At 44.6% G+C, this 21,337-nt stretch overlaps 1 protein-coding gene across 4 annotated transcripts in view; it reads right to left on the bottom strand.

Moving 5' to 3' along the window:
* Positions 1-10,710: 10,710 nt before the first annotated feature.
* The window catches only part of EDRF1 (erythroid differentiation regulatory factor 1), a 36,960-nt gene continuing 26,333 nt past the window's right edge, over positions 10,711-21,337 (bottom strand). For 3 of the 4 annotated variants that reach the window (XM_068548743.1, XM_068548746.1, XM_068548745.1), the window contains 4 exons: positions 21,059-21,212; positions 19,587-19,702; positions 18,234-18,385; positions 10,711-11,564 (listed from right to left, as the gene is read on the bottom strand). In XM_068548743.1, the coding sequence (XP_068404844.1) occupies positions 11,393-11,564; positions 18,234-18,385; positions 19,587-19,702; positions 21,059-21,212 (594 nt within the window). In that variant the 3' untranslated portion in view covers positions 10,711-11,392. The remainder of the gene's footprint in view (positions 11,565-18,233; positions 18,386-19,586; positions 19,703-21,058; positions 21,213-21,337) is intronic. The other variant, XM_068548744.1, reaches the window with a different exon arrangement.

Raw genomic sequence — 21,337 nt, 5'->3', positions numbered from 1 at the left:
ACCCGGGGCGGAGCCCCGTGCGCGCCTCACTGCGTCACTGAATACGTGCAGGACCGAGGGCCGGGAGGGGGAGGCTTATCCTCTCCAGTAGAAAACAAAGGTAGCATTGGAGCACAATGGTTACAAACAACCATCTCAGGGCTCTGGAATTTGCCCTGAGTCAGACAACAGATGGAGAAGCGTTTACTCTCGAAAGCCCGCTCTTTGGGTCCGACCAGCGGGCGTGGCCTCGTGGCCTAGAGATGCTGCTTATGCCTGTGTACCCACTGCTGGGACCAGCAGCTCTGCCGCCCTCGATCCGGGCAGGAGCAGAAAACCAGGGTGTTTTCAGTGGAAGGTGGTGAACCCCGTAGGAAGAGAATGTGAAAACCTGCAGCGCTGCTAGTCTGAGCTTGTGGTCCCAGCTGGGATGAGCAGCAGACCGTCAGAAATGGAACGGGGACCTCGTGGGGACGGGAGCTCCACAGAAGGACTGGGTTAGCCGATGGGGGGCAGTGCGGTGCAGTGCCGGCCCGACGCAGACCAGGGGGACGCAGGGTGCGGGCCAGAGGGAACTTGTGGGGCGACGGGCGTGTCCTAGAACCGATCGTGGCGTTGGTCGCACAGGGAGGCCATTTGTCCCGGAGGACTGCGTAAAATAATTTGGAGGGCACTGCGTTATACACACGTTTTTCTCTGTAATATCAAAGTGAGATAGGTTAGACCACGAATCAGGAACCCTGGCTGCACGTGAGAACCACGTGACGCGCTTCGGCAAAGGGCGCTGCTTCGCCCACCCCCATTCTACTTAATTGTTTCCTAGGGCAAAGCCCAAGCAGCAGGCGTTTTAGAAGCCCTCCAGGTGGTTCTCATCTGCAACCACGTTTGAAAACCGTCACACCTGGCCAGGGTGCAGTCCCTGGTGGCGTCTAGAAGCCGGAGAAGTACGAAACAGGCGCTGAGCAGTGGAGGAGACGAGAAACCCGGCTGGAGGCGGGCGGGGAGACAAAGGTGAGAAAGGGTGCGTGGGCTGCAGCAGAGGGGCCGCATCACCCCACGGGGGCAGGGGCGGGAGGAGGCTCAGGGAGGGTGAGAGCGGGGCTGGGCACAGGCGACAAGGAGTTGCTACATGTCTTTCATCCGCGTGGCAGCCTGAAGTGACCTTTTGGAGAGGAGGTGACCAGGGTTTAAGGAGAGGCGGGGCAGATTTGGAAAGATGGAGATCGGTTTGGGATTTGGAAGGGCTGCAGCCGACTCAGTCCATCGGAGGGAGGTGAGCCAGGCATCGAGGGTGCAGGTTTCCTGGCCATCGCTGTGAGTGGGGAACCTGGGCTTTGGCAGCTGGGCTGGTGACTCCTGTTAGCAGTTTAGAACGTGAGGGCTGAGGAGGCAAACATGAGTTTTAAAGTGACTGGGGAAGGACCCCTGGTTCTGCAGATACTGGGACGGCAGAAGGCAGAGTCTCGGTAACTTTCAGCTCGGGAAAGTTAAACCCAGAGAGGCCACACCTGGTTCTGCTCACCCTTTCCCAGAGGCTGACAGTTCCTCCTAAGGCCCCGAGTTACGCTGGTTCGTTGTCTGCGGGCTGGTGGAAGAGAGTGAATGGCAGCCTCAGGACAGCAGCTCGACAGGCACAGGTCCAGCCTGGGAAGGGTTAGCTTTGAGGCCGTGGAGCCGGCATGAGGCACGAGTCCCACACGACCCTGATAGAGCCCCCAGCCCCAAGTTTCCTGTGTCCTTGAAGATCAGAAGGGACAGAACACGAGGTGCGAGAGGACAGATCAGGGAGCAGACGTTGAACAGAGGTGCCGTAGAGGGTTCGCCATATTCTGCGTTCGCTCTTTACATGGGCTCTTGTGCGCCCACCCCAGCCGGTGCCGCAGAGTGTCGGTGCAGGAAGACCTTTGGGAAGAGAGTAAAAAGCATCGTGCGGGAATCTGCGCGCCGAACCAGTGCTGGGCCTCGGGCCCGGGGTGGTCAGCAGTGAGTTGAAGGTGTTCCCTTTGGACCTTATAGCTGAGCTCGTAATTATGGGATGCGTTCTCGGGCGCTGTTCCAAGTTTTAGATGCTTTAACTCATTAGTTACGTGTAATAACTCACTTAACGAGTTAAAATAATGGCTCCATGCCAACTATTATGTTAAATGTTGATGCAATTATGTTAACTGTGAATATGGAAGGTAAAATAAAAACATTGCGATGTATATGGTTTTTTAGAAAATAAACTAGCAGGAAATCATTTTACTAAAAATTCTAATGTGTAACATATTCTTACCAATAAGCAAAATAATGCTATTCAGGATTTACTGCTGTGTCTGAGAGGTTTATCTGGTGCAAAGGTGACGTCAGGTCATGACCCCTGACACCTAATGAGTCTGGGCCATGTGCTGGGAACCTGGGGGTCAGAGACAGCACGGCTCCTGCCCTCAAGGGGCTGCAAACACTGTGAAGGGACAAAGTCAGGAGGCAGCTGAGCTCAGCGGAGCTGGTCTGTACTTCACTCGGCAGGACTGGCTGGGAGGGGGGGGAGTCCACAGCTTCACTCTCCGAGGCTCTGTCACCAGGAGCCTGACAGTGGAGTCCCAGGATGGCCTTCTTCGAAACCGAGTCGCCTGCCTGTTGTGTCAGTGTCATTGACTGTCATATTTTCCTTCAGAGATTTTATTTTAAAAATTAGGTTTCTTTTTTTTTTCTTTAAATCCATTTCTTACAATTGTCAGAGGTTCTTGGCTGGGCAATGGTATCATGTGACTTCAGCCCTCGATTATACCTCTCTGCCCCTCTCCCGAGTCCTTACCCAATCCTTTCCTCCCCAAACATTTTATAAGTGAGAAGGGACGTGGCGCCAGGGCTGACGGGCCTGACCATCAGTGCCTGGTGTGCACCAGCTCCAGGCAGGAGGTGCAGGCGAGAAGGGCAGGCAGCACGCAGGCCGCCAGACTGGGCTCCTGGGGTCCCGTCCTCCTCACAGGTTTAACTCCCCCAAACTGGAAACGTTCATTTTACCTCCTGGAAAATTGCTCCTCAGCTCCAGATAAAGTGAAAAACATTTTGGAAAAAGCTGCAAGTTAATGATCCTGACCTGCACCCCATGGTCAGGTCAGCCAGGAGCTCCACACCGCTCAGCTTCCCCAGTCCTGTAGGCCCACCTCACCGTCCCCAAGGCCATGAATGAGAGGACACCCTGAGAGCTCCCCAACTCAAGCAAGAGGAGATCAGCTCGGCCTGTCCTCTGGGTGAACAGAGGCAGAGACTCATTCACACAGTCTTCAGTCTGCAGTGCTGTGGAATTAGCCAGCGGAGGGTAAACTCAATGAGGCCAAGTGACAGCAAAGCAGCACAGAGCTACCCGGCTGAGAACATTCTACTTATGAGCTCACAGCCCGAAACCAGAAGGGGGAAAAGCCAAGATTCTACACGCACTGCCTCTGTCTTCTCAGACCCTCCTGCTGTTCCTGACCTCACCTGGGGTGCGGCCACCAGGGCAAGGGATGACCCCGCTCAGCACAGAGCCCCAGGATCCCCTTTGGGGGGGTTTTAGCCACTCTTACCCTCGTTGCTCACTTCAGTGCCCTAGTCACTCTGCAGCTAAGACAGATGACACAGCATATCAGCAGGCTTGCAACGATCAGTAAGCCTCCAGCCATGGCGATCATAATCTTGAAGTCAAGCCTCTCAATTATCATCTTGACGTCAAGCACACACCTGGGCAGAGAAGCGCTGGGAAGCAGTGAAAGTGCCCTCAACCGTGCCCCAGCCACTTAGCAACCTCAATATGCCTCCTTCAGTGGAGGGAGCGTGAGCCCAAACCACAGTGCCTTGTGCGTGTAAAACGTGGATAAATCTTCCTAAGCTGCTCCAGGGTGGGTAAAGGGTTTATTTGTGGATGAAAAGGGACTGAAATGCGAAGTCTAGAGAGAAGGAAATCAGAAGGACACACAGTGGGAGGACTCTTTTTCCCCTTTCACAGGCAGTTAACGTGCAGTTGCAAATCACAGACAGACCTACACTTGAGCCAGTGGCTTTGCCCCCAAACCCCGGGCCTCCTGAAATATGTTCACTTTCAGAGTCAGGCTTAAAAATCTCCTGTGGGAATAACTAAGGGAATGTCTGTTTTTCAAAAATGTTGTGTGTGCAGTGCTGAGAATGTGCAAACCCACTTTGTAAATGATATGTGTTTTAGGGGAAAAAAAATGTCAGTTCTCCCAATGACAAGTAGGTCATGCCATCTTAGTATTTAAGGAAATTCTAGAAGCTCCCCGCCAAACCCTTCCCCCGGCTCCGAGGCGGAGAGTGTCCTGCACAGACAGACCAGGAAACACCTTCGCCAGGAGCCCCTCTCCCTTCTTCTCTCTTTATTGTAGATCACACGCCTCCCTCAGCTAGTTTTCTTCTGAAATCCAACTGATTTCCTCAAAATCCAATTTACCTGGAATAAGCAATTTGGTTACTCAAACACTCTGAACCTTGAGAAGCCAGTCCCTTCAAAGGCTTGGTAATCACTGGAGAGGAGAGAAGTAACTCCCTGAGAAAAGCCAATGATTCGAATGGTCAGCAATACCTCCCTGAGTCCAGGCGTCCTGAGCTGCATGAAACCAAATAAAAATAAATTAAAAATAAAATGAATTGTAGGGAACAAGACCCTTCAGTAATAAATCCCCTGCTCCTATGATCCTAAGAAGGATCTCATTGTCATCTCGAGGGAGACCTGACTTCCAGATGCGCCGTCTTCCGCCAGAGCTCAAGGGGGGGACAGGCAGGTTCTGGGGCTTTGAGACCCGTCAGGACGCAGGCTGTGTGACATCAGCCCTCAGAACACCAGCTCCCAATCACAGACTTCTCAATTCTGTCCTGCATTTAGGTTTATTTTCGCCTCCCAGGATGCAGAATGCCTAGATGAAATTTTTGCATCATTTTGTTCTAAGTGTTGCAGCTTTGCATGTTCTGGTTTCCCTCAGAGAAAACATTTAGGGTTTGTCTTCCCAAAACATAGTTTGAGATTTTGATAAAAAGATGGAAGAAAAACCCTGCCACGTGGGGGGGAGTCAAACAGTGTCCTTAGACCCAAGAGTTATGGCCACATGGTGGACACTATGTAGCCACTTATCACAACTCAGATCTGTGTTCACTGACATATATTGATCTGATTAAGTAAATTGATAAATATAACTGACATATATCATTGATATGTATAACTATATATTGATACATAATTTTTGTTTGGTTTTTTTTTTTTTTTTTTGGCTGTGCCACATGGCATGTGGGATCTTAGTTCCCTGACCAGGGATTGAACCCATGCCCCCTGCAGTGGAAGCACAGAGTCTTAACCACTGGACCGCCAGGGAAGTCCCTATAACTATATACATAGTTTTATAAATGACTATATATATAAAACATACAATTGACATATATGTCAGAGTTCTATGTATGGTTATCTACGTTATACAAAGAGCATACAACTGACACTATAGTTGAGAACTGTACACTGACGTCGATAACATACCGTGCGGTGAGAAGCAGCTAGAGTTTGGTTCTGGTCACGTTTCTCTGATCACAAGGTATGTAGAGCCTGCCAAGCCAATTCCACTAGACGAGGGGGTTCATTTAGCTACATGAGGCTCCTCACAGAAGCCCAGGGGCAGGCGGGGAGTAGAGCGGACCTCACGGGCACAGGCATGGGGACCGGCAGCCAGCAGGCTCCAGGCCATCTCTCTCTGGCTCTGTGTAAATGTCGCATGTCACAGTCACATGGGAAGTACAAGATGCCGGCGTGACACCTTACGTAATTTCATTCTGCCTTTCATCTTCGTAGTTTTTGTTTTACAGAAAGTTTTTAGCTTCCGATCAAGAGCTAATTTCAAATTTAATAAAGAACGAGACCACAGTTGAAAGTGTGAATGCTGCCTGGGTAAACGTGATACGATTAAAGGGTTATTGCTAAGTTTTAAGGCACAGTAATGGTAGGTCAGATGCTTTTCTTTTTCTTCAGTCTGTCTTGGGAGGTGAGGCCCGGGTACAGACTCAGGAAGCAGAAGGAAGGCCTCAGAGCTGAGCAGGAATGAGGCGCAGCTGCGAGACAGCTGAGCCCTGGGAGGGGCGGCAGGGCCCTCACCCCAGGTGAGGCCGGGTTGGAGAGACCCGTCAGCCTGGGCAAATGGAACGCCAGGGTCGGGGGGACTTCACTGAGCAGAATCAGTGGCAGTTTCTGAGCAGGGAGGAGCAGTGTTTGGCCGGGAGACAGAAGCTGAGGTGGGGCCTGCGGTGACACAGAGAAGGCGGCCGGGGGCCTTCCCGGCCTCCGTGCCCGGGGCGGAGGCTGGCCACGTGTGCAAACCAGATGCGCACAGTCTAATCACACACACGGTTTTGTGCTTGCTGCTTTTCCTTCCTCTGGCCACCCAGAAATAAGTCGTGGGCCCTCCCTTGACCTGAATCCTAGTAATAGAACATTTCTTTAAATTGCTCAAAAAGAGTTGAGGCCAGAGCCAAACTGAAAGAACTCTGCACACAACTATTGCCATAAGAGACCTGTGCGTGAATCTGGTTGTCCTTTTCCTTCACATCACACAGAGGAAGGATTATTTCAGTTCAGTGACATAAAGAAATGGCCTCAGAGTGGACTTTGATGGTTCAGATCTTTCGGAGTTGGAAGCACATCTTTCTGTGCCTTAAGAAGTCCAGAATTTATATTGGGAACACTCAAAGAATCTCAATTACAGAATTAGGTCATCATGGGGGTTTCTATAATTACAGCTGTATTTCATTCTTGGAGCTTTAAAAAACATCTTAAATTTAACTTGCTGTGAACACTCTAAATTCAAAAATCATCCCGGTTAGAGTGAATCGCACCTTAGCCAGACGTGTCACGCTCTTCTCAGTGGTAAACTTTTCCAAATAGATTGAATATTTGGTTGCTGAGGAACGTAACTGCTTGTGATGCTTTGTGAGTTGTGAACTCAAAAGTATCTAACTCAGTGGATTTATTCTATTGCACGCCGACAATATACCAAATATTCAGGGCAAGGAACAAATAAGGACCGCTTAAAATAATCCTACGCTGTTTCAGAGCATGAAATTAGCATTTGGATCTTAAAATGAAACGAAGCAAAATTACAAAATATTCATAGGACCGTGGGTAAAGTCACCTGGGTAAAATTTGGGAGTCCCAGGCTGTATCCCTGCTTCAACCTAGGCTGTCTGAATTGGGGTGAATTGCTCCAACTCTATCCCAGTTTCCTCATTTGCAAAAACGGGGCTGGTGGTGGAACTAGATGATTCTAAAACCCTGGAATAAAGAAGAATCCAATAATAAGCATCATGATTTTTTTCTTTAAAAAGAGAGGATATATTAATTAGGATAGGAAAATGATTCGGGACAGTCCATGGGCCCCTAACATGTGACAGAAAAATCTTTAGACTATAAAGGAAGGAGAAGAAAAATAAGACGTTGATGTGAAGAAGACGGCGTGGTTTTGTTGTTTTGTTTTTGCTGTTGATGTGCACCAGTGGGCTGGGAGCGGCAGCGAAGACGTGAGAGAGAAATCGACTCCTGGGCTTAAATCTAGAGGTGATTCAAGGCCTGGGGAGTCGTTGCTTTGAGCAGAGGCCACTCGGATGGATGCTGCAAGTCCTGCTTTCTCCTGGAATCATGGCAGAACAGCACGGATGGCTGGGGCCCACACTGAAAGCTGTCTCTGTCGTTTCCTGTGACTTAATGGTAGTAGAACACATTACAACTTGTTTGGCTCTCAGAAAATCAACACCAGAGATATGACAGTGACCAGGACCAGGCCCAGACAGAAGATGCACGGGGAAGAAGCTACCCCAGATTGATTTCAGAAGGATTTCCTGGCATCCCAAGTCCCTGGACGATGCCTTTTATGACCGAAGCAAGCAGTTCTTTTACTTCTTCAAAGGGTCCCTGGTAATAGAAGGCTTTCCAGCCTGGTGTTGCTTCTGTCATCCTTGACTGAAATTTGTCAGATGACCAAGTTCTTAGTTAAAAGCTGTTTTCAATTACTGCAGACCTATATATACGGCCACGGCAGATCATCCCGTCATACAGAAAATTACTAAGAACTTCAAGCCCAAAAAATTTGGTGCAAAGCCACAGATTTGCTTACCTCATTGCTATAAATTAACCTAAAAATCAATGACTTCCAGAAAAGCCAGTCTTAACTTTGGTTTGCAAGTGTTTGCATCGATGTGAACAGAAATCAAGTCCTTGACCCTTATCCGATGAAGACTATTAAGGTTTTTCCGGGAATAGAGCCACAAAGCCATTCTGTCAATGTAGACTCAGCTGACTACTCCTGCACTCCACCGCTCGCCTTCTGCAAAGGCAGCATGTGCTGGAAAGTTGTCAATAGCAGGGACAAACAACAGATTCCTGGCTCCCTTCAAATGGCTTATTTCCCAAGCAGTCTAGCTCAGAGCAGTGGCTTGACGTCTGTGACGTCGATTCCTGCATCCTGAACTCGTAATGAGAAAAATTGGCAAATGGAGAGCCAGAGGATTTCTAAGAGAAAAAGTCCGATTTCTTTTACAAAGAAAACAAACCAGATTTTTAGTAACTGAAGCAAACATGCCTCCTTAAAACCCAATGGGAAAAGCATTACTTGAGCTTTTAAATTACTTGATTGAAAAATCAAATTTCTCGACAAATAATTTTACAAAAATTTTAGGAAAGGTTAGAAAAAGCATCCTGAGGAATCGCTGTCTGCCTTCCACTGTCTAGGGCTCTGTAGCCACGTTCCCAACACCCACCATCTGTCCCTCCACCCACCTCGGCCCCAATTTCACCGGGAGACAGGAAGGCAGCCATAACCATGGGTCCAATTACGGGAGATGCCACTCGCCCCCTGAACCCCAAGGGCATGGAAATGATTTTACTGCACTGAGAAAACTCGGGGATTCAATGGAAAAGATCAGAGAATTTGAATTAACTACACTCCAAAATCCCTGTCCTAACAACAATTTATCTTTTTCTAATACTTGACAGTGTACAAAAGGTTCTCATGTGTATTTCTCTCTTGCTCTTCACAACTCTGGTCAGTGGCAGGACAGATACTGCTGTGCACGTTTCTAGGTAAAGAAGCTAAAGTTCCCTAGTTGTGTCTGGCCAAACGTCGACCGCCACTGTCGGTCTTGCCCCTCCTTCTCCTCACCCCAGCCTAGTGCCCTTGCACTCTGTCTCCATTCCCGTGGTGCTCTTCTGTTTGAATATACACACCTGCATCCCAAATGGCCGTCAACAGAACAGCTTTCCAGCTCGCTGTAACTCCTATAATGTGCTCCTCCCTCTTCAAGGCAGGAAACACTTTATATGGCAGCTTATTTATGTTCCAAGGGTTAGACTACCAAAATGAGACTCTTGAAGCTAATTGGATAACTTCATTCTTCCTGTATCAGTTATCTCAGGCATCATGCTCCTTTAACTTTTACGTAATACATAATATGGCCACCATTACCTGTTCTTAACGTAAACAAACCCCCCAAAGTCATATGTAATAAGGACAAAATTTGGGCACTGAAGTTAAACTGAAAAAGAACTCTCAACGATCAGGCCACAAATACCCCATACTTCTAAAGACACAGCTAAAACACAGGCACTTTAAAAAGCTTTAATTTAAATTAAAATCAGCAAATGACAAAAACATTTTAAAAGGACCTTTTCTTCCCCTGTAGGAACTTTCATGTTATTGCTCTGACAAATGAAGAGAGCTGGAATTGATCTCTTCTTGCTTTTAAAGCACATCTTCCTCTTGACTGAAAGGCTGTTGGCTAAGGAGAGAGGTAAGATGAGCAACTCTAATATCGTGAACTCCAGCTTCTTTCTGCCTAAGCAGAATATCCTTTGGAATTCATTAACCCCAAAATTAGGTATAATCAATGGACATGTCCCGGTTTAACCAACAAGAGTTTTATTCTGTGTGTGTGCTTGCCACAAGGGGAAACAGAATGACAGCTGTCCTGACATGAGACATCGTTGATATTGTACAACTGCTTTACAATTTAGGCAAAACTTTCAATGCTTCAATGATTAGTTGATGCAAATCTGTCCCGAGGACAGATTTATGCAAACTGCATAATTACAAGGAAGTGGACAAATGGCAAGTGATAATTCTGCCAGGCTATGAGAGCTGTCAACTCACCAGGGAAAACATCTGAAAATCTCAGTGTATGAAAAAGGAGTCTGTAAAAATTCAGCTTAAAACAAGTTTATTCCAGACAGTTTTCTAGTCTAGTTCAGATTTCTTCAGAAGTGTGTGGCTAGTGAGTGGAGGGGGGCTGCACAGTGAAAATCATCTGCACGTGGCACCGAGGGGGGTCGGCAGCAGCACATCTTCCCACACTAGGCCAGGCCAGTGGACTTGGTGGCGGGGCAGGCTCTTGCCTACAGAGGCATCATGCACGTAAATCCAAACCATCAACCCAACAGGAAAGAGTATGCTGGATCTGTAGATTACGTTATCTTTCTTGAAAATGAGATTAATTAACTAACTATGACAAGTACAGCCTTGCATGCTGTAGGCACTGGAAAAATAGAGTATGTCTTAAGCAACTGGACAAGAACCATGTAGCAGCAAGTAGTAAGTATAATATCCTAGTGAGAATTTAGTGGATGGCAGAATTTTATTTTTAATGTTTTAATCTTCACTTTGTAAAATTAATTAAGCCAGTTCACATCAGAACTCAATGTGAAGAATGTGAAATGGAAAACTACAAAGACATTTTAAATAAATAATTTATTTATTCAAAATAGTTTTCTTACCTTATTCACAGTTTCAAGTTTAAAATGAAAAAAAAAAAGGGGGGGGGAGTACCAATTCTTGATCAACTGTCATACAAAGTCAGAGAAAAGCAGATCCGTTCAGAACATGCACTAAAGAGAGAACTGCACAATGGCCAGTCTTCGAAAAATCCTGTACTGAAGCTTAAAAAGGGCAGGCTTTTTCTGTGCACTTGAGAAGGAAACACTGTGGACGTACAGGAAGTTTCTTTAACTGACCTGAACCACTAGAATCACTGGGATAAAAGTTCCCTTGACCAAAGTAACATTTATCCAAGATAATTATCTCTTAAACCCATGTAGCTTAACATACTTCAAAAATATTTAAAAGTGTTAACTGCCTCACAGCAAGTCTATTAATACTGAGGTACCACATGCTTCTCAAAGAAACGAATGTGGGAGCTCTAGGTCTGATTCTGATGTTGGCACCTCCAATGAAGAAGCCAAAGAACTCAACCATGACTGTTTGCCATGGGAAATGAGAGCTCTGTTTCCACTGCCGTGCCTGTTTTAAGTGGGTATTTCCCTCGTATTTAATGAAACGAAGCACCAAATGGACACACTAGCCCCCGAGTGCAGAAGGCACTGACAGCATCTCTGCGAGTGCAGCCCCAGGCGGAGTCACTGAAGAGCACCGCCGCCTCCGCCGCTGCCACGAGCCAGCTGGTCCAGCAAATGGACGAGAACGTCGATTCTTTCCAGGAGAGATGCGTTTTTGTTCGCAGTAGCTCTTAGAAGCTGGGAGTAAATCTGCTTGTTGGTTTTGAGGACTACATCTTCTTCAAGGTTACTACTGGGTTAAAAAAAGAGAGAGGGCGATGAAGCAAAGAGTGATGCCCACCAAGAGCTGTAAAAGAAATCCAAAAACTGAACACGGGCAGCCCTGTCATCACTTCTCACGTGGAAGCAGGTGTTCTATTAATGCCGACTCCATCGACTGCTTATGGGCCCGTTTTTTAAACATTTATTTCAAAACATCAATTAAAGCCAATGATTATTCTTTTTATAAATGTTCAACCGCCTACTATGTACCAGGAACTACTCGTGGTCATGAACAAAACAGACCCAGAGCCCCTGCCTTCATGGAATCCACATTCTACTGAGGGAAGAGCTGGGGGAAGACACGTCGAGACGGTGAAGAGAACAGACTGTGAGATGACACGTGCTGTGAAGAAAACACAGTGGGGCCAGGCGACGGCGAGAAGCCACGCGGTAAAGCTTCCGGGCACACACCTAGAGCGACTGCGGGACTGCTCCCCTGGAGCGAGCACTGCCGGAGACGGACGCGCTGCCCCGCATCTAGCTGAAATGCCGCGCAGCTTCTGTGTGAAGAGTGCCCCTTGGCTGGAGAGTTCTAGAGGGAATTTCCATTTCACAACTGTCTTAACAAAAATTTCTTAAGTTTGCAGTTTATTTTGAAAATATCTCCCCGGTAGGGTAGATCGATGGATTATATTTATGTTACTGAAAAAGACTAGTAATCACACGGCAGTTCATTTCTAGCATCCTTTTTATTTTTTGAGTCCGGATATAATAAATGCAGAGCCCTGGCCACACATACAGAGAACAGCTGAGAGTGCGCACATGCACACGAGATCTGCCCGTGACCCTGTCACCACGGGAGAGCAAGGACTGGTATTCGTATTTTGTAATGAAAAACTACATGATGTGAAAACTGAGCCCAGAAGGGTTAAATAATTTGGTTCAAGGTCAAAATGTTTTCTGACTTCAAATGCTACGTTCTTTCCACTCTCCAATATGCAAATCTTCCACCGTTGCCCGAGTGCCTGTTGGTCAGGCCTGCCAGAGAGCAAACCAGCAGCCTGGACCCTCCCTTCTGCCCCAAATCAAGGCTCAGGCTGTCAGGAGCCCCCCTTCTCTCACAGCTCCACTACTGCTCTTCGACAGGACCCACCTCCTCCGCACTGCGGCCGGCCTGACCACAGGCCCGGGCTGGCAGCCAATGAGAGCCCCCTCACACTCCCCTCTTACAGACCCATTTCTCCTTCCCGCTCGCTCCGACTTTTACCAGGCACATCTCCTCCTCTCTCCGCCCCACGCCCACCCAACACCACCCGCAGCACAGTAAAAATGACTGTTCAAAACGTATTCACTCTCTGCAGGTCAGGCCTAAGATGGATATGTTTTGGTTTTTTTTGTGGGGGGAAGGTTAACATTCACAAACCTCTGATAACCTTATAAGACATTTAAACTCCTATCTGACAGTAATCAAGGCAGTAGCACTTAGCAATTAGAAACACCGGCTGAAATATGAATTGGTCTCTGTGGACAAGGACATCACACCGTCGTTTCAGCGGGATGCCTGAGCATAACTGATGGGCTTCTGAGATCGTAAGTATAGAACCCTTTGATTTGTTCTGATCATAATTCTGAACGTTAAATCTTTATCTTCCAATTTCTACAAATTATTCCCTTCCTTAAGCAACTCTCGTCAACAGTTAATGAAACCTGCCCAGGTCCACAAAATAACTAACTCTGGGAACAGTGATATTCCTGTTTATGAAAGGACCTCACGCTCTCTTCAGGGGAATGCACTGGGATGGCTCAGCCAGCTGTTCACAACCTGGGTCTGATTTCTGATTGATTGCTACCTGATGTGAAATATTTTCAGTATTACTTCTTTATCTCAGGGCTCATACAGAGCCCTAACAGAGCAGTGGAACAGCAGCTCCAAGACTCACATCCTTGGAGGACGATTATGGGGCTGTGTGTCCACCTGTCAGTGATCACCGTCCTGGTCGCCACTCAGTTCTGACCTGCAGGGGTGAACCCTTAGAGCCCCGTTCCGCAGGGGCTCTGCCCTCACCCCGCACTAGCTGTGCTGACTGGTCCAAGAGCAGGAGCTGCTCAAAGTCGCTTCTCTAGGAACCAGGTTCAGGCCAAGGAGAAATTCAGTCTCTCTTCTCTATCATTTAGTCTCACTGTGCTTCCATTTCTCTGTATCTTTTTTTCTCTCTTTCTCTCTCTATACTGCAAAAACTTAGGTATTGTCAACAGCCATATCGTTCAGTCTAGAAACTGGGAAGGTGAAAAAGCCAACCTGAAGTAAAAGAAAAGAATTTATCCTATGCCATTAAGCTCTCTATAATGTACTTCAAATTTTATTGAACCGTATGAAATTGCCAGTATTTGACCATTTTAAAATTGACCATGCTTATTAAAAACTGACATGAAGTATAGTTCTAGCTGTGTTATTTAGGATTTACAATGGTATTGTCCTTTTTAATTTTATAATTGATTTTTGTTCATGTTTATTTTTCCTGCAGAAATAAACATTATGGTATCTTCACACACACACACACACAAAGTGAATGAAACCATGAACTCTGTATTCTGAGGCGTCCTATTATTTCATAGGGTTACCTTTTTTCCAAAAGAAGGTAACCTACATTCTTTTATTTTCCTTTATACTATTCTTAACCAAATATTAGATGGACATACCTGGCCAGGAAAACCCACAAATCTAAAGGGTCTGTTCTCTAACTATGGCAGAGGGCATCCAAACCCTCAGAGACTACTTCTATTTTTTATACTTTTTCATTATATTAAACCCCAAAGCCAGCAAAAGGTCAAGAGGCTAAAGCAGTGAATATTAAAATGCAGTACAAGAGCAAATAAATTCTTGATCCAAAAAGAAAAAACACAACCCAACAGACAAAAGTAGTATTTCTGGCAGGACAGTGCTGACACAGCCGTCGTAAGTGCCTACACAATCTCAGAAGGAAAACAAAAATTGTTTTAAATTAAATGCATCTTAATTTTCTTAGATTTCTTTCCAATTCTTTAGGATTCTAAGAATTAAATTACCAAGCTCAGTTTATTCTATTCTTTTTTTTTTTTTTGGTGGGAGGGAAGGGAAGAAACAGTCAAAATAAAAACATATGACTATTTCCTTTCTTTTAAAGGCTAATTTTGATTTCCCTTTACTCCAAAAAGGAATGTTCATTAATTCCTGGTGAAATAACTGGGCTTGCAGCACAGGATGTTCTCCTCTCCACAATAAAATTATAGATGTTCATGTGTGTATCAGTGAAACATGAGAGAAACAGTCATTGACTTACTAGTCAATACGTCTCTTATGTTGTGCAACCTGTCAACATACTAACCGTATTAACACATGCAGCACATTTAAGTGTCTTTTATTTAATAAACCTTAAGAAACTAACACAGATTAGCTAAATAGGACTTTATGCATCACGTGTAAAAAGTTTAGGTTAAAACTTTTTAACTAGAATAGTAATAACTTGAATAAACAGAAGGTTAGAGGACCCTCCACTAAAATAAAAATGACTTAGGTCATACACATATGACTGTTAATGAGTATAAAGGATACTATAAGACTGAACTGTTACGTGTTAGCCAATTACTTAAACCATGGATTTGTGAAAACCAATGAATCACTATGTTTCTCACATCTCATATATATTTATACCGCCACTTTGTGGAAACCAGTAAAAAATTTCTCAAAATTTACCCACTGCTGTTAAACAGGAAAAACCATGAGTTTTTCCAACTGTGCGTCACTACACGCACACCTCCTTTGCCTTTTGGTTCTTCAGAAGATGGGTGTGTCGGCTACCCTTGCTGTGCACCAGTAACAGGACCCGGAGCAGCCGCCCAGGGTTAACAATGGGGCTGAGACGGCAGTGCACCCAATACGCAGTGCTCCTCTCAAAACGAATGCTCTTCTTAGACCAGAGAGAATTACTCAAAAACAATTAGGAGAGGGAGTTTCTGCTTAGGATGTAGAGAGCTGGAAAAAGTATCATTCCCACCTTTACGACAAAAACAGCAATAAAAGCAGGACAACCTATAAGGTCATGACTTTGCTTGAACCCATCAGAGAGCTGGGGTTGCAGGGCCACCAACTAGTCTGAAAACTAAGGACAGAGAGGCTAACACTGGGAGAGACAGGAAAGTTCTTCCTCACCTGGGGCGGACACAGCTGGACACGGAAAGAAGAATTTAGCTAAAACAGTTAATGAGCTGGTAGAAGTCGAGAGAGGGCTGGTGAGGGAGGGGGCTTTCGAGAGCCCCAGCAGGAGCTGCCGTAAGAGCCTGGTGAGAGTCCCAGGCCGAGCTCCTGTGGTGCAGGCCTGGGCAAGGGGGACAGCTGCTGCAGCGTGGGAGAGGGCGGGGCAGGCAACCCAAACCCACCGGACCCTTCTCCACAGGAACCAGAAGCCTGAATAGGTGGGGCGGGGGTGGGGAGGGAGCAGCGCTGGTGGTGAAGGTCAGTGCAGACGGGGGAAGGGAAGAGAAGAAACACCAGCCCTGGGGGAGGGGCGGGAGCAGGGGGAAGGCCACACCCCTGACACTCAGGGACACAGGGTCGGCCCCAGACTGAGGCTTACCCAAAACAAGTGAGAAGCCTGGCCAACTCCCCCTCCCCTCCCTAACAGCTACAAAGCACTGAAGGACCAGAGAGTGGACCACACGGGTTCAAGCCCTGGTCCAGGAAGATCCCACATGCCGTGGAGCAACTAAGCCCGTGCTCCACAACTACTGAGCCCATGCACCTAGAGCCCGTGCTCCGCAACAAGAGAAGCCACAGCATGAGAAGCCCATGCACCGCAACGAAGAGTAGCCCCCACTCGCCACAACTAGAGAAAGCCCGCCCGCAGCAACGAAGACCCAACACAGCCATAAATGAATGAATGAATGAATAAATAAATAAATACAGAAAAAGAGCAGATTAAACCCAAAATAAACAAAAGCAAGGAAATATAGATAAGTGTAGAAATCGATGACACTGAAAATAAAAAACAATGGAGGAAGAGAAACCAAACCAAAAGCTAGTTCTTTGAAAAGATCAATAAAATTGATAAACTTCTAACCAGACCAAAAAAAAAAAGAGAAGATAAAACTAATATCAGGAATGAGAGAAGGGCTATCACTAAAAACTCCTTTAGATATTAAAAGGCTAACAATGGAATACTGTGAACCTATGTATTTGACAACAGATGAAACTCAAGAAGAAAAAAAGACAACTTGAATAATATTATATCTATGAAATGAAATTAAACTAATTGTTAAAACTTTTCATAAAGCCAACTCTATGTTAAAATGGTTTCACCAATAAATTCCAATCTGTTTCAAAAAACAGGAGAGGGAACACTTGCCAATTGATTTTATGAGGCCAGCATTGCTTGAATACCAAAACCAGATAAAACCATTACAAGAGAAGTATAGACCAATACCCCTTATAAACAGACACAAAAATTCTCAACACAATATTAGCAAATGGAATCCAACAATACATAAAAAAAAACAATACACCACAACAAAGTACTAGTTTATCCCAGGGATTCAAAGCTGGTTTAACATTAAAAAAAAAAAAAAAATCAATGTAATCCACTATATTAACAGATTAAAGATGGAAAATGATACAGTCATTTCAACGTATATAGCACAAGCATCTGACAAAAATTTAACATTCATTCATGATAGAAACTCTCAGCAGACTAGGAATAGAAGGGAACATCCTCAACTTGATCTACAAAAACCTGTAGCTGATGTCACACTTCATAGCAGGAGACAGAATGCTTTCTCCCTGAGATACTAAGGAACTGAAATCAGGAGAGGAATTAACTATAAAGAGGCAGCAAGAAGGAATTTTTGGATTGATGGAACTGCTCTGTACCGTGATTTTGGCAGTAGACATACATATCTATGCATTTGTCAAAGCTTGAAGAACTGTACACCACAAAGGATGAATTTTACTATATATAACTAAAACATAAAAAGAGACAAAAATTATCTGTATCCCAATTTTATAAATTGGTAAAATATGCACAGGATAACTGACAAGAATGAATATATTAAGATAAATGATTTTCCTTTTTCTATTTTTCAAATTTTGTAATATGGCTGGATTATACTTATACTAAAAAAAAAAAAAAGGCATATTGTTTATATTATTTTCCTGATCTAGTACCAGAATTTCAAATTAAATTACTAATCCCAACCTAATAACTCTGGAAAACAACATAATTGTATAAGATGTTATAGGTGTATTTGCCGAGATGCTCACTCTTCTCTTCACTAGTTTCCTGGGCTTTAGAGAGACTTTGATGTTCTGTCACCTACCTTTTATGATGCGCTTGGCCCTGAGTATCTAAACTATAGTTCTGACTTCCCATTAAACACAATGCTCAGAAGCGTTACAAGAAACAGTCAAGGTCTTCATTCCAGGTCATTCATCTCTCTCAGGGAAAATATTACAACCTATAGGGTATTTATCCTTAGGCAGCAAGATTTCTTTGTTTCTATAATCTCAACACGTAGTAGGCCACATGGAGATGATTCTCACTCAATTTAACAAATCACAAAAAAGCACCACTTAAAAAACACAGCAAAGAATGGGGCCCATCCTTTTACAGTATCAGTAATAAAAAGTATATAGGTAAGGTGCTTGGAAAGAAATTTCCACAAAATTTACCTTGTTTTCTTTTTAGTTGAAGACAGCAGTTTGATGGACTGAAGAAGAAGGAATGACAAGCGAGATTCAAATATACCCAGGAGTTTTATCACTTCTTCTCGATTGAGACTAGGAGAAGAATCAGCAGCTGGAGGGGTCTCTTCACTCTTAGGCTAGAAGCAACAAAAAGTTATTTCACCTAAGCTACCTCACAGTTTCATACTAAAGTGAGGGAACCGCCATTTCAATAATCCAGTAAACTTTTAAACCAAAAGCAAAACAGAGCAAACCTGAGATGATTTTTCCCTCAGGGCCAGCCTGCTGGCAGCCTCATCACGGCCTCCTCCTCCTCCTCCCTCCCCTGAGAACATTTTGATAGACTAAACCACGTTAAAAAAATGTCTCAGACCTAAAAGGCACTTACGTAGAAGAAACTAATCCTGAACAAAAACCTCCTGACTTTCCATCGTCAGACGCTCAAGGAGCAAGATGGAAATGGGTACCGTATGGTTTGAGAACCAGAGTTTGGAAATAGGCTGGAGGCCACCGGGACTCAGGCAAGCTTTCAGGAGAAGGCAGCATGAATGCGGGAATGCCTGGCAAACCGGGAAGGCCTTCCCAAGGAGCCTGCTTAAGCCCAATCACTGTTCAACTGCAGACAGTTTAGTGGAAATTATAAAAGAAGGCACAGACCTTTCTCTTAAAAAAACAAACAAACAAAAAAACAAAAGCAAAACTTAACAGACTTTATACTCCCAGGGCCTTATTATTAACCAAGGTCTATGTGGTTATTTAAAGAAATAATTTTTTTTTAATAAATTTATTTTATTTTTGGCTGTGTTGGGTCTTCATTGCTGTGCGCGGGCTTTCTCTAGTTGCAGCGAGTGGGGGCTACTCTTCATTGCGGTGTGCGGGCTTCTCATTGTGGTGGCCTCTCTTGTTGTGGAACACAGGCTCTAGGCGCACAGGCCTCAGTAGTTGTGGCGCACAGGCCTCAGTAGTTGTGGCGCACGGGCTTAGTTGCTCTGCGGCATGTGGGATCTTCCCGGGCCAGGGCTCGAACCCGTGTCCCCTGCATTTGCAGGCGGATTCTTAACCACTGCGCCACCAGGGAAGCCCACAAGAAATAATTTTAAAATATAAAAGATACACTTGTAAATTAGAGTTTAATAATTCCACCAAGAAAATGTAATAAATCACTGTTAACATGTTTTTATGCAGAGCATATGTATTTATGTATGTATCTGTACACACACAATGCATATACAGATACATATATACACATACACGCATCCCATATGCCCACTATACACAGTCATGTAGCATTTAGTTTAAGACACATAAAAAACAATGATAAATCTTTTTTCCATTTACCTGGTCAAATTCCTCTACAAGCTCCTTTCTGATGAGCTGGAATGCGTGCTTAGTTCTCACCATTGTATCAAGAGCCCCAGAAAGTGTTTTTAATTTTCCAATATTGCTATTCTGACCTAGAGTGTCAAACACAAAATGATCATTCCTTTAAATATAAATCTAGAAACCCATCCAATGTCAATGTATTAATGAAAATTCCGATTTTCAAATGCTGTAAAGGTAGCTCATGAGCACCCCAAGAAATCTTCTAAATCCAACTTTTGTCCAGTAATTATCCCTAAAGAAAAATAGTAAGACTAGACAAGGCAATAAATAATCATTGTTTCCCTTCCTCACTATCTGGTTTTACAGTCACAATATTAAACATTTTTTAAAAAGGGAATTAAGCATACTTACCATCTTAGCAAATTTGTTCGCAGTATCTACTTTTTTTTTTTTAATAAAAACGATGTCTGCTCATTCTAAGGAATTCAAACATGGCAGAAAATTCAAAGATGCAAATTGGAAAAGAAGATCACCCCAGACTGCCCCCAGAAAGAGCTACTATTAATCCTGGGTGACCACCCAAGACATTCAGCTAGGCACTATATACTGGCAAAAAGTTTAAAAAGATGCTTTTAGTAAAAAGTATTTCTAAAAACTGTTCTGAATAGGTAATACACTGTCAAGATGTATAAGGTCCAAATGGGCATACACTGAAAGCCACGGAAGTGACAATGCCGTCAGTTTCTCGTCCATCCTTCCAGAGATACTATATAGTCATGCATATGTTAAATATTAAATTTATTTTAATTTTATAGAAGAAAACAACTGAAATGAAACCAATGGAATTGCTGTACTGTACTTCAAATAAATGTCTCTTGCTTCTTTACCACACAAGAGAGATTTCTCAAAAGATCCCTGTGCAGAAGGGGAGCAGGTGAACAAGGGCGAGGAGGGAACTTAGAAAACATGGCGCAGCGGTGGAGGGCCAGCTTACTCCGCCGTGGGAAAGGATAAGTGAAGCGCCTCGCTTTCGCCCTCCCTGCCCTCCCACTTCATCGCCACCTTGCTCAGGATCTGCAGTTAAAGTCTGTTCTAGAACCACAATCCAAAGCTGCCAGTCTTGGTTCTTTGTTCAAAGGGACTCAGTGAGGCCCACCACTTCTTCATCACTGCTTCTCCACTCCCATCTTGTTCATGATGCTTAAAATCTTTAATTGTCTAAACTAACTTGTCATAATTTTTTTTCAAGTAAGAAATCCTGGGCTATATTTCAGTATTTCTAGTCACTAAACATAAGCTAATGCATTTCTCTAAGTTTTAAAAAGCATTTCAAAAACTGTCCCTACCCAAAGACATTAACTATGGGCAGATTCGAAAGAAAACAATATTGCTTACATCCAAGAGAGATCCACAGTCTGCCTCACTCTAAGACAGTCCAACACTAAGCCAATGCATACAAATCTGGGAAACAAAAAAGTGAGACTTACTGGTCATCTGAAATTCTGCAAATGCTACTCTTTCTAACTGTACTCTCAGTAGTTCGCATGGAGCATCTCTCAGAAGCTGAAAAAGCTTTACAGCTTTGCTGTAATGAAGATCCGCTAGCAGCCGGTGCTGCTTCCTGAGATGTTCATCACCAACCTAGAACCAAAAATAAAATAAATCCTAAGGCTTTGATTTCACAGTAACTACTTAAGCAAGTCTCTGGACCACTAAATACTTCTTAGTGTTTTGTTATAAGTCTTAGAGTTTTACCTCTTACATTC

This window comes from Eschrichtius robustus, chromosome 7 (assembly GCF_028021215.1).
Source record: "Eschrichtius robustus isolate mEscRob2 chromosome 7, mEscRob2.pri, whole genome shotgun sequence".
NCBI lineage: Eukaryota > Metazoa > Chordata > Mammalia > Artiodactyla > Eschrichtiidae > Eschrichtius > Eschrichtius robustus.
Note: the sequence above shows the minus strand (reverse complement) of the source record. Positions and strands in the feature narration are given on the sequence as shown.